The sequence below is a fragment of the Jaculus jaculus genome, chromosome X, assembly GCF_020740685.1.
Source record: "Jaculus jaculus isolate mJacJac1 chromosome X, mJacJac1.mat.Y.cur, whole genome shotgun sequence".
NCBI lineage: Eukaryota > Metazoa > Chordata > Mammalia > Rodentia > Dipodidae > Jaculus > Jaculus jaculus.
The window spans coordinates 97,410,029-97,427,097 of record NC_059125.1 but is presented as its reverse complement, the minus strand read 5'-3'; the positions used below and the strand labels follow the sequence as shown (position 1 = coordinate 97,427,097).

The 17,069-nt window shown below is 38.6% G+C and overlaps 1 protein-coding gene across 2 annotated transcripts; it reads left to right on the top strand.

Annotated features, from left to right (window-relative positions):
* The first annotated feature begins 1,966 nt into the window (after nucleotides 1–1,966).
* Nucleotides 1,967–12,368, top strand: Rab9b (RAB9B, member RAS oncogene family). 2 transcript variants are annotated; one of them, XM_045140624.1, is made up of 3 exons: nucleotides 1,967–2,161; nucleotides 7,537–7,609; nucleotides 8,772–12,368. In XM_045140624.1, the coding sequence occupies exon 3, from the start codon at nucleotides 8,814–8,816 to the stop codon at nucleotides 9,417–9,419; it is 606 nt and encodes a 201-aa protein (XP_044996559.1). In that variant the 5' UTR covers nucleotides 1,967–2,161; nucleotides 7,537–7,609; nucleotides 8,772–8,813; the 3' UTR covers nucleotides 9,420–12,368. The 2 variants fall into 2 exon arrangements, with proteins under 2 accessions (XP_044996559.1, XP_044996560.1); XM_045140625.1 differs by lacking the exon at nucleotides 1,967–2,161 and adding an exon at nucleotides 2,217–2,261.
* The last annotated feature ends 4,701 nt before the right edge of the window (nucleotides 12,369–17,069 follow it).

The window sequence follows — 17,069 nt, the reverse complement described above, 5'->3', positions numbered from 1 at the left end:
CAATTATTGAGTAGTTCACAAAATATTTCTTTGGTGTGAAAAAAGTAAACATTTGCATATCAACATGTTCAACATTTTTATTTTGAAAAAAATCCTTCTTGGAATCTTTCTAGTGTTTATGTTCTATGATGTATGTATTAAGTAATGTAGAATATACATAAAATAGTTATATTAAATAGTACACATGATAAACTATAAATACGTATACATATATTGGAGTATTTTAGTTCATTTCGTGCTATTGTGATAAAATACCTGAGGTTGGGAAACTTATGAAGTCATTCCTTTGACTTAACCATTATAGGTACAGGAGAGTTTGAATATCATGGTACCATATCCTAACGAAGGACCCCTGGTTGTATCCCAACATGGTGAAGAAGCAAAAAGGGATATGGCTAAGTACAGATGGGGACAAAAAGAAGGGCCACACACAATAGTTTTTTTTTTTTTTGTTGTTGTTGTTGTTAATTTGAGATTAAAATGTGTGAGGGAAAGTTAGGGGGCTGGAGAAATGGTTCAGTGGTTAAGGCTCTTGCCTGCAATGTCTAATGACTTAGGTTCTATTCTCCAGCACCCATGTAAAACCAGATGCAGAAAGTGGTGCATGCATCTGAGTTCATTTTCAGTGGGTAGAGGCCCTGGCACACCCATATTTTCTCTCACTCTCTTCCCCTCTCTCTGTTTTTCTGTTTCTTCTTGCAAATAAATAAATAAAGTATTTTAAAACCTGCTTACAGTACTGTTAGCATTTTCTCTCCACTAAAAGAATGTTCAAGTGTGCTTGTGTGAGAAGGGCAGGTTTAAACACAAGAAGAGATTCCATTGGATTTATTTATTTTAATTTAAAATATCAAAATTTATTGATGATACAGCATTCATTCACATCCAGTAAATAGTTTCTAATATGTCATATGCACCTAGTCTTTGAGACTAAGCTGGTGACTCTAAACATGATATTGATCTCATAGTGCAGGGCAGTTCCATGGGAAAGATAGTAGTAATGATGTAAGTATATATTTAAATATAACATCATAAACAAGTGTTATGAATTGATGTACAGCAAGCTGCAGGGGAAAAATTGAAGCATGGTCTATATTGTAGGGTTATAGAGAAAGGTTATGTTGAGAAATGGCACTTAAGCTGTGGCCTGTGGTAATGGATTGAATGGTTTGCCTTGTTGAAAAGGTAGAGAGAGAGTGGTATGGATGAAAGAAGGGTGTGTGTTTAAGGGCTATATAAGGGCACAGGGTGAGGAAGGGGCAGTGCTACACAGGCACAGGTTCCTTGGAAGACTTGCTTTCTTTTAATTTGAGGGAGGATGGCAATCACAAACTTGTTGAAGATAGCAGAGAGCCATAGGAAATAAGAAGGAACAAATTGGGGGGCTAGGCACAACTGAAACATTGACTTCTACCCCACTAACTGGAACCTCAAATACGGCTGTCTGTGGTTCTCTAGATTGGTAACTGGTAAGGGTAAGTATACTGGAGTTACAGATGTAGATCTTTCCTTTTCGTCAGAAATTGTCATCACAATTTCATGAGCAATAGCCAAAGACAGGGTACTAATGTGATCATGTGTTTTCCTGCTCTATTTGAAACAAGGTATATGTGTGAACCTTTTGACAAAAATGAAAGGATTTGGCTCCTTAGTAAATGAGATAAATGAAAGGACTATTGCATAAAATGAGACTATGGCTAGCTTTTGCCAGAGGGAACCAAGCAGCAGAGCATTATTTTATGATCCATTGCCTCTGTGACTTCTACTGAGCTAATAGAGGGGAAGGAAGACAGGGAGACCAAGGTTGGACAACGAACGTGAGGAAAGAGCGAGCCAGCCAGGGAGCACCATCCACATGAGAGGGCGGGAGGCGGCTACAGTGGGCTCCGGGTGCCAAGAAAGGGGCATGAAGAGGCGGCGCGGGCCCCGCCCCCTCTCCTGGCGGGTGCGGGCGCGGGCGCGAGACGCTGCGAGGCGGCAGCGGCGGGAGCGAGCGGCAGCTGTCAGGCCACGGAGGTCCGAGCTGCACTTGCTGCCCCATTGAGGACGAGGTGGCAGCAGAAGCTGTGTGACCCGGTCGCTGAGGAGCCGGATTAGAGGCACGCAGAGCTGACCTGCCTGGCGTCCTTAGCCCTCTCCTTTCTCCTTCCCATTGTGTTGGGTAAGGTGCCTGTGCGTGGGCAGGAAGAGGGGCTAGGGCTGGCGGACCCGGGAGGCCAGGAGGTGGGGGCCTGGAGGAAGAAGGAGAAAGGACAGTTTAGGTAATCTCTGGGGCCACTCGCACCTTAGGAAAGGGGCCTAAAAGCGGCTGGGGTTGGAGTTGGGGGTAGGTGATGAGGGAGGGGGGCGTTGCTGAGTAATCTGGAGTGGATGCCAAAGCCGGGCAGAGAAGCGCAGAGCTCCGCGGGGAGCGGGTGTGGTTCAGTGCGCATGCGTCACAGCTGACTGGCTCTGATGGAGATGAGCTGAGAAGACCTAGGTCTTGAGGTAGTTGGGACTACGTGTGACCCCTCACTTTCTAAATCTTAAGTGGTAACAGGGCCTCTGTCGAGAGATGCCAGCATTTCTGGTCTCCTAAGGTCGCTTCAGTAATGCATGAAAATCTATTTGACTACAGGCAGCCTACTGAGGAAGACATGGCCTGAGGACAGTGCTCAGTTGCTCTCTAGTGTGTCTTTGGGCTTATAGTCCCAAAACTGTTGGGATAAATGAAAGATTAATCTTTAAACTCCACACTAGATCGTTTGATTGCATATAAGCTTTTACTGTTGGCACGAATATAGAAATAGCTTTTCAGTGACATGACAGTTGTAGCCTCTAGACTTATAGCATGAATCTGATAACTTGTTAGCTGTAAAAAGTGAATCTTGTGTGTCAGAGCACTTCCTCACTATAGAACAATCTCACTTCTAAGCATCAGGTGGCATATAAAGCAACCTACACCATTTAAGTTAGAGATTCTCAAAGATCAATGGCTTCTTATATTTGTTGGTTCTCAGTGCATTGAAAGAAGCCATACTTAATTCTGAATATTGTTCCAGGATTTAACAGCAAGTTTAATGGTCCTAATCAATGTGTGGCCACAAGATGGGATTTCCTCGCAGCTTCAGCCATGGCCTTTCCCTATGCGCAGACTTACATCAGGGCCACTCTTAGTGATTGTTCGTCCCTCACCTAAACCCACAGGACACATCACTGTCGAGAATTGCTCCCAAACAATCTGCACTACTGATTTTGAGCGTTATTCTATCCCATGGCAACCGAGCTGACTCCAGTTTGCTTGTCTGTCTCTCTTCTCCCCATTATCACAATAAAGCACTATTGCAATCTTTTTCTTCATTATACTGCCTCCACCCTCACTTCCAAGCACTCCCAACAAAATACAGTAATTGTAATAAGTCTGTGTGGGTGCAGGTACAGCAGATTCGAAATGTTTCAAGTGTATTAAATATAGAGCTAGAATATCGGTTGTGAATTCTCATCTTATTGTCCAAAATTGAGACCCTAGTTGAGAAAAGGTGAATAAAACATCCTTAGGGAATACTTGTTAATTTTTTGGGCAGGATATGATAAGAGAATTATGTCTCTTCAATATTTGAGTCAAAGCCAGATATTTCTCTGAATACAACCAAAATTAGAATAAATATTTTGGTCCATGGACTAGAAGTGTAGCTCAATAGTAAACTGTTTGAGGCACAGTGCCCCGGGTTTGATTCCTCAGTACTGTAAGAAAAGAAAGATGGAAAGAACAACTGGTCCAGATCTAGCCTGATACTAGGTCCATAAGGGATGCATACAGAATTTGACCTTCCTGTGAAAAATATTTATTAATATAAAAGTACTTTGTCTGTTTACTGATATCTTTTTTAGGTTTGGATTAAATGTGACATATTCTGGGGGAGGAAATTGTGTTTCATTGATTTTTTATATTGTGCTAATTCTTTTGAATTTGAATATGTACTAAAGGAAATCACACTCATTTTCACACAGTGATGAATGCTAGTAGGGTTAACAGCATTCATTGAAATCAAAATAGAATTATTCCACTTTTATTTTTTGTAGGAATAGACACTGCATTGGAAATATATATGTATTTTCAAATGTGACTGTAGTGGGAAGGAAATGAAAAATTCTTTTGATTTTCAACAGGTGAATTCCTGTTAAACTGTCTGCAAAATTCAACTAAATTAATAATTTGAACATTTTGGAGGGGGACAAATGAAAGTAAATAAAAAGAAAAAAATACATTATGTACATACAAGAAAAAGTTAATAAAAAGTTTAAAATAAAAACTTATGTTTTTTTGATCATCTGATATATAACAGCATTTGGGCATGTTGCAGAAAAATGGATCTGTCCTACATTGGATAAATGCAAAGGAACTAATTCTGGGTACCTACCTAATCATTTAATTTATAAACAAATATTTATTGATTATGAATGATTCTTGTGCTAGATACTGAAGGGGGTTCAAAAATATTCAAGCAGTGATCCTAGTAATCAAAAAATTAAAATTGTGTACTAAAGGCATACTTAGAAAAGGTTTGCTAAGTCAGGATACACTATCAACTGAAAAGAATGAGATCTCTTACTTAGTCATACTATTTTAACATATTTATGGGGTACAGTATGATAATTGATATATATGTACAATGTGTAATGATCAGGTCAGGGTAATAATGACTTCCATCTCTTCAAATATTAATCACTTTTATGTAGGAGATGGCTCAGTGGATAAACTGCTTTCCTGATAAGTTAGAGGAGCAGAGTTTGGCTCCCTAGCACTCAGGTAAATGCCAAGGGGTGTGGTATCCCACCTGTGATCCGAGTGTTCAGTAGGAAAAGACTGGGGATTCCCAGGCAGGGCAATCTGACTAGCTTGGCTAGTTATACTAGCTGACTCTGCAGGCTCTGGGTTCAAGTGAGAGACCTTACCTCAGTAAATAAAGTGGAAACTTATCAAAGAAGACATCCAGTGTCAACCTTTGGCTTCCACATATATGCACACACATATGAATATGCACACATGACACATACACATTTTAAAACAGAAAATATATCATTGATTGTTGTTAACAGTAGCTGTCCTATTGTGTTTCCCTACTGTGAGATAAAAGTCTACTGAGGATCAAACTCAGGGCCTCACACTACCACTAGGCTATATCCCAAGTACCTACTGTGAGATCTGAGGCTATATGTTAGTTTATATAATTCTTATGGATAAATCCTTACATTAAATGTTTCTACATTACCAAAACTATCTATGCACAGTGAATATTAAAGTAATAAAGCTTTACAAAGTAGATTGGGTGGGGAGAAATCAGAGGAAGGAAGAGAAAAGCCAGGAAGTTCTTATGATGAGTTAGATGTGAGAAGATGCTGATCAAATGACTATGGAGCCAAGTGCACTGGTACATACCTATAGTTACATCTATTTGGGAGGCTGAGATTGGAGGATTAATTGCTTGCACCCAGCAGTTACAGACCAGCCTGGACAATGTAGCAAGATTCTCATCTCAAAACGAACAAACAAACAAACAAAAAGCCAGAAATGAAGATGGAAGCAGAAGACTAGGAAAGGATATTTAGGGAAAAACAGCAGGATTTTAGTGTCCGAAGGCTAAGCAGACCAGCCCAAACTGCATTCCTTTCTAGTTCTGGAAAGCAAAGGAGCCAGGTCTCTAGGGGAGAGGGTCTAAGATCACTTTGGTAAAGACATAGCACACGGTAGGCCCTCAAAGTTTCCTGAAACATCAGCAGCACGATTGGTCCAGAAAGTCCCAAAGGTCCTTCCAATACTGAGATTCTTTGCCTTATGCAGATACTCAAAATTGTTTGGGAATAAATCATTGGTACCTATAAAAGAACAAAAAAAGAATTACTATCTTATCACTAGCAAGCTCTTTGTGAGGAAGGGTTAAAACTAAGGCACAGGCTCAAGTCTGTGAATGAAAGGCCCAAAAGAATACAACCTGAAACCAGAAATTTCAAGAAGTACCTACAAATCTTTACTTGAGAATCAAGTATGGACAACATGGTTAACTGTATTTTTATATGGGAAGATAGTAAAAAAAAAAAGAAAGATTAAATGACTTGTCCTAGTTCATAAAATAAATGAATAATATGGCAGTGAGGAACAACCTGCTGTCCTGGTTGCTTCTGTCCCAGTGCTTTTGACACTGAGTTGCATTGCTTTTCCTCCTTTCCCCCTGATACAGAGCCTATGTATCCAGAAGGTATGTATGCACATAACCAAATAGGAAATGCACAACCAACCAGAGAATTATCTCAAATAGTTATTAATATATTGCCATCATTCCTGGATCTAGACATTTAGTTTCCATTATTTCCCAGTGCTTGACTCATCTATTGAATGTATCCATAGCTGGGAAAGCGAGGTTCATAAGTCATTTAGTGATACCAATACCTGTTTACTAGCAACAAATGGAAATACATTTGGCATTCACCATACATACTAGCTATCAGTTGTGTACCCAAGTGTGTAGTACTTCCTTCAATTTTTAAAACAAGAGTTGAAGTTTTGATCTATAAAATTATTCTATAGACCAGCATTAATATAAGAGTGTGAGCAGGGTTGTAGCTCAGTCATAGAGCACTTATATGCCAAAGCCCTGGTTTACATACCAAGCAATCAAAGAACAAACCAAGCAAACAAAAAATAAGATTAAAAAACTGTATTAATACCTGCTTTACCTACGAGAAATGTTTGTTATTTGAACTAGTTCAAAGACAAAAATTTGAATTCAGAAAAAAAGAGGACAAGAAAACAGTAATTGTAGGAAACTTGATACTTGGATATAGATTTAGATCAAGAAGGAGGATAAAGTTTATCAACTCTAGAAATATTGTTTAAATTCATATTACTTTATTTAGGTAACTAATGAATCTCTATTGGTCCTGAAAAATAGTTTATGATTATTAAGCAGGAGAACTGCTTTTTGTATTCTATTTATTTACTTATTAAGAGAGAGAAAATGTGTGTGAGAGAGAGGGAATGGGAATGCCAGGGACTCCAGCCACTGCAAACAAACTCCAGACACATGTGCTTCCTTGTGTATCTTGCTTACATGGGTACTGGAGAAAGTGAAAGTGTGTTTGAATGTAGTAAGGCCAGCTAAATATCAAAACATCTCTTCAATCCAGGCATGGTGTTGAATGAATGCCTGTTGTCCCAGCACTTAGGAATATCACCACTTCTAAGTCAGCCTAGGCTTTAGAAAAAGATCCTGTCTCAAAGATGGAAGGGCTCTGGAAGATGTCTCAGAGGTTAAAGGTACTTTCTTACAAAGCCTGTAGCTTGAGTTCAAGGCTTCAATTCTCTAGCACTCATGGAAAGCTGGATGCAAACTGAAGTGCTTGTGATCTCAATATGCCCATGACAATGGGAAGTTACTCCATAGGTTACTTGAGGATGCTCTGGGTATTTTTTCCTGAGTTGAATGTGATATGTTCTATATATAGTATTACTTCCATTTTATTATAGATTATTAAAAGTATTTCCCATTCTATTTTTAGAACCCTAAAACAAAAGGAATACAGATCTACAAGAATAAAGAAAATATTAAAATTGTGACAAATTCCCAGTTGGGTAGGTATTTCATGAGCACATGCTCTGAATTTTGATTGCTTAAGTTTTAATCTCCTAAAAGTGAATGTTTAGAACATTGCATAAATTTGTGCGTATGCATTTCAAAATAAGTTAAGGATTACTGTTTTTGAATTACATTTTAAATGAGTATGCTTCCAGAGACCCTTTTGCATGCATTTCTTTGATTAGTGTTTTGTTTTCATCCTGTTGTCTCACTTGCATAAATATTACCCAATTAACATTATCATTGCTGTATTCCCACAGTAGACCTAGTGTGAAAGTACCTAAAAGAATAGACAAAAGAATACTTGTTTGGTAAATATTTGATCTTCTTAAATTTTAACATATATTTTCAGTAGTTATGTAGTAGACATGTTGTGTAGATAAAAAGAAAAGTAGTATATTACTTTAGATTTTTATCAGACTTTTCATATGTTGATTGTAGAAATACAACATAAAATTTAAAAAAAAACCCATAAGCTGTTTGAGATTTTTCTTCCCTGATAAGATCTGTTTCATTGATATAAGCCAGTTGTTATCAACTTAAGTATCAGTGTACCATGATTAAAGATTATGAAAGATCCACTACTTTATTAGGTGAGCTACAGCAATGCAAGTGTAATGGAGAAAAATGCTTGAAGAAACTTGGAACTTTCTCTCACTTCTGTATGCTTGAGTCCAGGCTAATTGGGATTCATATAGCTATTGATGAAACCAAGAATACAGCTTACGCAGCCTTCTCTCCTCAATAATCCTTGGGTCCCTCGGGAGCAAATATCAAACCTCAAATCCATTTCCTAATATTTTCATCTTGTTTGAGACAGTCCAACCTAGAAGCTAATATAGTCACACATTTGAGCTATACTCCTGTTCTAGGTTCTCTCACCTAGAATAGTGTAAGAACGGAACCAAATTACAGGACCGTCTGCTAGTTGGTTAACTCATGGCATTTTGCCCAGGCAAAAGACCTCAGAAAGCGAAGACCTATTTTCCCCATTGTGTAAAAATAGTTTTATTTCTTTTTCTGTTTTTAATTAATTAATAATGAGAATGAATCAAGAAAAGCTGGACCACAGTACCTCATAATTCAGAGAAGTTTGCTATAAAGGTTATTTTAGATTCAGGTTTAACTTTTTCTCTCACTTTTTTCATTTATTTTTAGGTTCTCTTGGTTACAAACTCCTTCTTGTCTGGTGCTGCAACAATGAGTGGGAAATCCCTTCTCTTAAAGGTCATTCTCTTAGGTGATGGTGGAGTTGGTAAAAGTTCGCTTATGAACCGTTATGTAACCAATAAGTTCGACTCCCAAGCTTTTCACACTATAGGAGTAGAGTTCTTAAATCGAGATCTGGAGGTAGATGGACGCTTTGTAACCCTTCAGATATGGGACACTGCTGGGCAGGAACGTTTCAAGAGCCTTAGAACACCCTTCTACAGAGGAGCAGACTGCTGCCTCTTGACCTTCAGTGTGGATGACCGGCAGAGCTTCGAGAACCTAGGTAACTGGCAAAAAGAATTCATCTACTATGCAGACGTGAAGGACCCTGAACATTTCCCCTTTGTAGTTCTGGGTAACAAGGTAGACAAAGAGGATAGGCAAGTGACTACTGAGGAGGCGCATGCCTGGTGCATGGAGAATGGGAATTACCCTTATCTAGAAACAAGTGCCAAAGATGATACTAATGTGACAGTGGCCTTTGAAGAAGCTGTCAGGCAGGTGTTAGCTGTAGAGGAACAGCTGGAACATTGCATGTTAGGTCACACCATTGATTTGAACAGTGGCTCCAAAGCAGGTTCTTCATGCTGCTAAATATATGGAGCCTTTAAACTGTGTGTCACAAGTTGGTCAGTCAGTAGTGTAAGAATTACTGTACCCTATTGGGAGTACACACACACGCATACACACACACACAAACACACACACAATGGTAAGAGATAAGGTTCTATTTTGAAATAGAGTCTCTTAAATTGAAGTTGTAGAGTGGTTTTTAAAAAGCTTTATTGAGCCAAGTGTATTTTGCGTGATTTATGCTATTTTATCTCCTCGTGTGTCTCAGGACATTTCAGAAAGTTTTAGTCCTGAGAGATTTAAATGTTTTTGAATCACTATTTAAACCTAGAACCCAGCCGCATGAAGAAGTGAAAGAGCTTAAAGTGTTCCATTAACCAACTAGCAAATGCCACCATCAGACTCTTGCCAAGCAGCTTCTGACATTTCTGCCAAAGGGAAAAACAAAATTCTGAGCTGTACAACAAAAATAATAATGGAAACAAAGATTCCTAAGCTTGAATTATAAAGGGGTTGTGATAATTAGGAGTGTAGATATGTAACAGTGTATACTGACTTGTTCAACTCCTCGTATATGGTTTACTCTCATCTGAACTCAGAAAATACCATCTTAATAAGTTATTCTAATGACACTGGAAATTAATTAAAGTCCTTGTATTTGAAGTCATGGGTCACCAGTGAGTGGATTATGCTTAAATATGCCAGCCACCTTTTAAAATCACTGGTTGGTCTGCTTTTCCTTCGTAAGTCTATGTTGCTGCATAGAGATGTTGCCTCTCTGAAAACTTCCTTCGAGGTTAGTGATGCTGCTTAGTACATGGCTTTGGGTGCAGTGCTTTCTGCTCACAATTATAAGGTCCTATGGTTTACCATGCTAGCTCATGAAGAAGGCTTAAGTAAAGACTGGGAAGTCATGAGCTTTTTACACAATGTTCCTTAACTCATTTATTGTAGAAGGAACTGTTTTATTTGGTGTGTGGGGGGGGGTGGATGTTTCACTGTATGTTCAGCTGGCCAAATTAGGACACTGAGTGTGGCAAAAGAGCAGAATTTAACTGTGTTAGAATGGATTTCTCATAATTAGGTGTGTCCAAGAGTGGAATAGACTGCCTTAATAGTGAGCTCCCTTCCAGTGAAAGCATTCACTGGGTGACCATCTGTTAAAATACCATAAAAAGAATTTCTGTGCTGGCTACATGTTTAGTATAAGGTCCCTTCTAGATCTAAGTTATGTGAATTTATAAACTATATCAGTGCCATGTTTGCTTTAACCTATCTGAGAATAATAGCTAAGGCTATGGAGAGGAACATTAAAAGTTCTCAAGCCATTCTGTGATCAGCCTTTAAAAGCAACTACTATGGCCAGGTGTGATGGCGCACACCTTTAATCCCAGCCCTTGGGAGGCAAAGGTAGGAGGATCACCGTGAGACCGAGGCCACCCTGAGACTACATAGTCAATTCCAGGTCATCCTGGACTAGGGTGAGACCCTACCTTGTAAAGCCAAAAAAAAAAAAGAAAAAAAAACTCATAATAAAAGCAACTACTATGATATGAATGCCCTGAAGATACCATATTCAAAAGAAAACTGGCTTGACAATTTTTGAAAACCATGACTGCCAATTAATATACTGTATTATGAATATGCAGTCTGGTTCTTGTTGGTTGATCAGTCTAGATTGTATCTGTGCTTTAAAACACATATGACAAAAATTGTGACCCAATATAGAGAGGGACAGTTTTAATGACCCCCAAGGGCACCTAGTCCAGGGATAGGATGGGAGCTTTTTTTTCACAGGAATATAGCCTAGAACTCTCCATTATAGCCACATATGGAATCAGCCTTACATGTGGGACCTTATGTGCTTTAAGAACTCTGGGACCTTTTGGCCACATGGACAAGAGACTGACAGTATTTCAACCAGTAATATTAAGTATTTCCAATTAATATATAGTCATTATGCCATTGTCAAATCAATTAAATTTAATGCCAAAAGTCAAACCCAGAACTGGGATCCCCACAGCTCTTAAATATTGGTTCCTATCCTGCCTATGCCTATAGCCAACCACATTGATTTCCAAGTTCTATGATCATTTTGCTACAATCATATTAGAGTTAAAAAAAACTGTATGTCAGAACTAATAAATGCTAATTATTTTTAAGTGCATGAGACCTGGGGCCTTCTCTTTCTACTTGCACTCTGCTTATAATAGTTTCTATTTGTAGATCTCAGGCCTTCATAAAGACCTCCATCAACTCACAAAAGTACTTGTCTCTTTAAAGTGGCATGTGGTCATTCGAATAAATATAAAGTACATGGGTATTCAATTCATAGGCATCCTGTTCATACAAGACAAGTGTTAATTTTATTGACAGGTCAACTGAAGCCCGTTTTCTTCTCAGCCATACCTTTTTTTCTGTCAAATTGCTTCACAATATCCTAATCAAATAATTGAACATTAAGTAACAAAACAATGGCATTTTGGTGAGTAACACTCAGTGGGTGCTGACATATAGTTTGGGTAAGTTTAAAAACACCAAAGGCTGAAATCTGTGAGTACCAGGAACTGTGCATATAAGTTTAGAAATTGATTGTGTACACTAGAATGTGCAGTGCAATATTTTCAATAGGTGTTTTTTAATGATCACTAGATTTTTGGAATAATATATTTCTAATTAGAAGCATACTGTTTTTCAATGGTTCATTAAACATATAAAACATTTATTTAGTTTATTGTCAATACTGGCTTTCAGGGGGCCTCAGATTCCATATGTCTTCAGTAAATTGATGACTTTCAGGTTTATTTGTGCCTGCCTCAGCCATTCTACTTTATTCTGAGGTATTTCACAATCCTCTTGTTGCAGGTGCTGCTAAAAATCTCAAAATTGTGTATAAGATATTTTGTTTCAATTGTAAAATATTCATCTGTGTTAAAGTGAATAAAAAGTGCATTTTGAACAGCCAACATACAGTATGTGTGATTTGTTTTCCCTCCTTTTCTTATTTTGAGCAATTGATAGGTTGATAGGCACAACACACATACTCAATGAGTCAATCAGGCTTTCCCTGATAAGGCCTCTAGATCTTTTTCATGTGGCATTCAAAGTATCCTTCCTTACTGGTCATATAGTATGATTGAGAATAAAGTCAAAAGATTGGTGGGGGGGAGGTTTCCTTTTAGACCACTTTCTAATACATGAAGAGTACTGGAACAAGAAAAAAACAGATCTTAATCTTTTACTTTACTTCTTTTTTAAATTTTTATTAATTATTCTGTTTAATTTTTAAAAATATTATACTTTTACATCCTCTTTTTCCCACCCCCATTTAACTGAGTACCTTCATCAGTGGGGTTATTGGTACTCACTGTTGGGGTCCTGAAGGCCTCAGTTAGTCTCTATTGGGAGGGCATGCCTTGGGACATTCCTACCCACCCTGTGGCTCTTTCTGCTTCTTCTTCTGCAATGTTACCTGAGCCTTGATGGGCATGTTAGAAGTCTAATTTAGTGTTGAATTCTTTGTAGCCCCTGGATTTCTAGTTTGATGAGATTTTAGTGACCATAGTATCTCTTATCATCTCCCTGGAGCTAGTTGTCAGGCTAACAGTGAGAGCAGCACTCATGTCACTCTTCCTCTGGAAGGACTCTTGGACCCTGGCAGATGTGGTAGAAGGGACACATTTCATGGTAGGCAGTCAGCTATATTTTCTTGTCATATTGATGGATATTAGATCTCCCCAGTATTTTCCACCATCTGTTAAAAAAAAATTCTCCAAGCAATAGTGGGAGCAGCTTAGATTAAAGGGGATAAGTATATTTATTTGAGAGACTTTTTGATGTGCATGTCCACTCTTCTAGCCAAAGAACAGTGGTGGTTTCTCTCAGGAATACATGGATTTCCTGTCTGTGGTATTCTAACTTGGTTCTCAGTGCCAGGTCTGAGTTCTCTCCCACTAAATGGGCCTCATTCCAATTTGAGAATAGTTGGTTACTTGCATAGGCTGTGTGCCACAGTTGCACATGTGTGTACTTCTTGCACAGCTGGTTGATTTCATAGCTTGCAGGATCTCCTGCTTATTCACACTGTTGGTGACCATTATCCCCAGCAACACATATAACACTTTCCAATACTATGAGGGCTAACCAGTAGCAAGTTGATTTCCCTCTCAGTTCATCGTGGTCTCTCAATTTCTTTATTACACTATAAAACAAATGTTAAGCTACTATAAATATAAACATATACATACACATATCCATTTTCTTAACTGATTAATTTCCTAGGCATTAGAAAAATATTAAATCATGGACAAAGCATGGTAGAAAATAAAACACACATTATTTTAACAAATTCTTTTATCTTGGCCCCCTCACATTTTGGTCATTAAAGTTATACCACCATAAAATGGCCTGCATACATATAATAAAGACTTCCAAATTATGGATGTAAATTTTTCTACTGCATATGATTACATCACCTTAATAAATTAATTTTATTTTTTTCATTTATTTTTATTTACTTATTTGAGAGCAACAGAGGGAGAAAGAAGCATATATAGAGAGAGAATGGGCACGCCAGGGCCTCCAGCCACTGCAAACGAACTCCAGATGCGTGTGCCCCCTTGTGCATCTGGCTAACGTGGGTCCTGGGGAATCAAGCCTCGAACCGGGGTCCTTAGGCTTCACAGGCAAGCACTTAACCGCTAAGCCATCTCTCCAGCACATATTACCTTAATTTAATCTGCTACAGATTCAGTCCTCTCTTTCCTTCTAGCTCATTCAGCCTATTTGACCTCCAAATTTGGGGGAGAAATATATTTTTGCTTTCTTGTAGAATTATTATACCATGTTTCAAATGGGAACTCCAAATCCTTTAGATTAGGCTACAATGAAGCTACTTTTAAGCTATGGAATGCCCTCAATTTATAGATCCCTTAAATAGAATTTGCTTAGGTCAAGTGGTAGTTCAGTGGTAAAGTATTTGTGTAACAAGCTTGCATCCTTAGATTTGACCCTCTTTGTTGAAAATATAGGGCAAAATTTCTCATCCAAAACTGTTATTTTTAAAGCAGAAAGCTAGATTTCTGTTTACTGTATTCCTTCCTGATTCACGACCCAGTGGGAAATCTTCTGTTGATGTCTTAAAAATATAGAAAGTCTCATTTTCTGGGGATAGTTTGGCCATGGTCTTTTCAGAACATGGAGGGTATGCAAGACATGGTTTATATTATCCTATAATAATACTTGAAAGTTGATGTATCAGTTCAAATAATTTCAGGGTGGGAGTTGGGATGGGCATCCTGTTTTCATTTTGGTTACCCAAAGTAACCCTGCAACAATTTCTTTTTCTTTTTTTTTTTTTTGGTTTTTTGTTTTTTTGGTTTTTCGAGGTAGGGTCTCACTCCGGTTCAGGCTGACCTGGAATTCACTATGTAGTCTCAGGGTGGCCTCGAACTCTCGGCGATCCTCCTACGTCTGCCTCCCGAGTGCTGGGATTAAAGGCGTGCGCCACCACGCCCGGCTAACAATTTATTTTTCAATCTCAGTAATCTGGTAATTTCATATTTTCCCGTGCAATGGAGATAAAGGGTTTGTTATAATGATTTTCTTACATGTGATTTCAGGGAAGATAAACTGTGATATACTGTCTTAATCCAGATCATTACAATAAAATATCATGAGGTAGTTGAACTACAAACAACATACTTTTATTTCTCACAGTTCTGAATGTGTGGAGTCCAAGATCAAAATGCTGGCAGATTCAGTGTCTGGTGAGAGCCTGATTTTTGATTCATCAATGACATCTTCTTATTGTGTAAAAGAAACATGAGATTTCTCTTTTATTTTATTATTTAAAAAATATTTTATTTATTTATTTAGAAAGAGGGAGGGAGGGAGAAAGAGAGAGAAAATGGGTGCATCAGGGCCTCCAGCCACTGCAAACAAACTCCAGATGCGTGAACTCCCTTGTGCATCTGGCTAATGTGGGTCCTGGGGAATAGAACCTGGGTCTTTTGGCTTTGCAAGCAAACACCTTAACCACTAAACCATCCCTCCAGCCCTTTATTATTTATTTTTATTGAAAATTTTATACCCATATAATGCATTATGATCATAATCTCCTCCCATTACCTTCTCTTGTCCTCTGTCCCTGTCCCCTTCCACCGAATCCTTTCTTTTCGATCCATCCCACTCCTCTTTAATTTATTCTCTCTCCTCTTCTCCCCTCCCCTCTCCCTCCCTCTTCCTCCTCTTTCTTCTTATGTATTAGGGTTGCATTCCTAAGCATGAGTGGGAGATTATTTACCAGAGTATGTGCAAATTACCAGTGAAGAAAGTATCCCCCAGCAACCATTAATTGCCAGTAACACCTTGGTGAGGGATGAGAACTTCCTATTCTTCACTTCCCATGATAGATTATTGATGGGCCCAATATGGTTCAGGTCTTATGCAGGTAATGACAGATGCTGTTAGGACACAAATGCAATGGCCATGTCATGTCTTGAAGACAGTGTTCCATAACACTCCTCTCCCTCTGGCTTTTATATTCTTTTCCTTTCTTCTTTCACTATGTTTCCTGAGCCTTGGAGTTGGTAATGTAAATGAGTCATTTAGTGCTGAGCACTCAACAAAAATTATTCTCATCAGTTTCTTGAGTTTTGAGTCTCCCCAGTAGTTACTGCCACCTCTAAAAAGCAGCTTCTCTGATCCTAGGTGAGAGTAGCACTAATCTATAGCCATAAACATAACTATTTAGAGGGCAAATTGATTTAGACAATTATTAGACAAATTTAGGCAAATATCATTTAGAAACTTAGAGAAATATCAGTAGTAGCTTCCCTGCTAGGGCCCATGACCTCCCCAGTCATAGGCTTTTGACTAGATTTTTGGTAGCAGGCATGAATTCAAATCCAGTCAGAGTAGTTAGTTGTCCCCATAATGGTCATACTACAATTGCACCAGTGTGCACATCTTGCCTGGCTACTTACTTGTATAGCTTACAGGGTCCAGATCTCGGTAAAACTTTTTATGGCTCTCCCCCCAGAAGCCTGCATAGCATCTTCCAGCACTATGAAAGATATGCATCAGGTAGGATGCTTCCAGCTCAGTTGCAGCTTGAATTTTCAGTGTTCTGCAACCAAAGTATGCTTTATCTTTGGTAATAGGGTGGTATTATCTAGTTTTTCTGGTCAACCAAGAAAACTGGAAATAGCCTGTATCGTTTTGGAATTCACAGGGGTCTCCTTGTTTAACATCTTCCTGGGAGATATCCCACTCATGGAACTGGGATATTCCTATAATATTCTATGGCTTCTGGAAGAAGCATTATTCTTATATGTTGTGGTTCAAAGTCTTTCTTAATCTTTGAGTCAGGGTCCTATTGTGTCCTAGACCTACCTAGAATTCACTCTGTAGCTCCAGGCTAGCCTTTAACTCATGGTGATCCTCCTACCTCATCCTTCTGAGTACTGGGATTATAAGTGTGAGCTACAACATCTAGCTGAATTCTAGTTTGTTTGTTTTTTTTTTTGTTTTTGAGGTAGGGTCTCACTCTGGTCTAGGCTGACCTGGAATTAACTATGTAGTCTCAGGGTGCCCTTGAACTCATGGCTATTCTCCTTCCTCTGCCTCCTGAGTGTTGGGATTATAGCTAACAAAGAAGTAGGTTTCCAC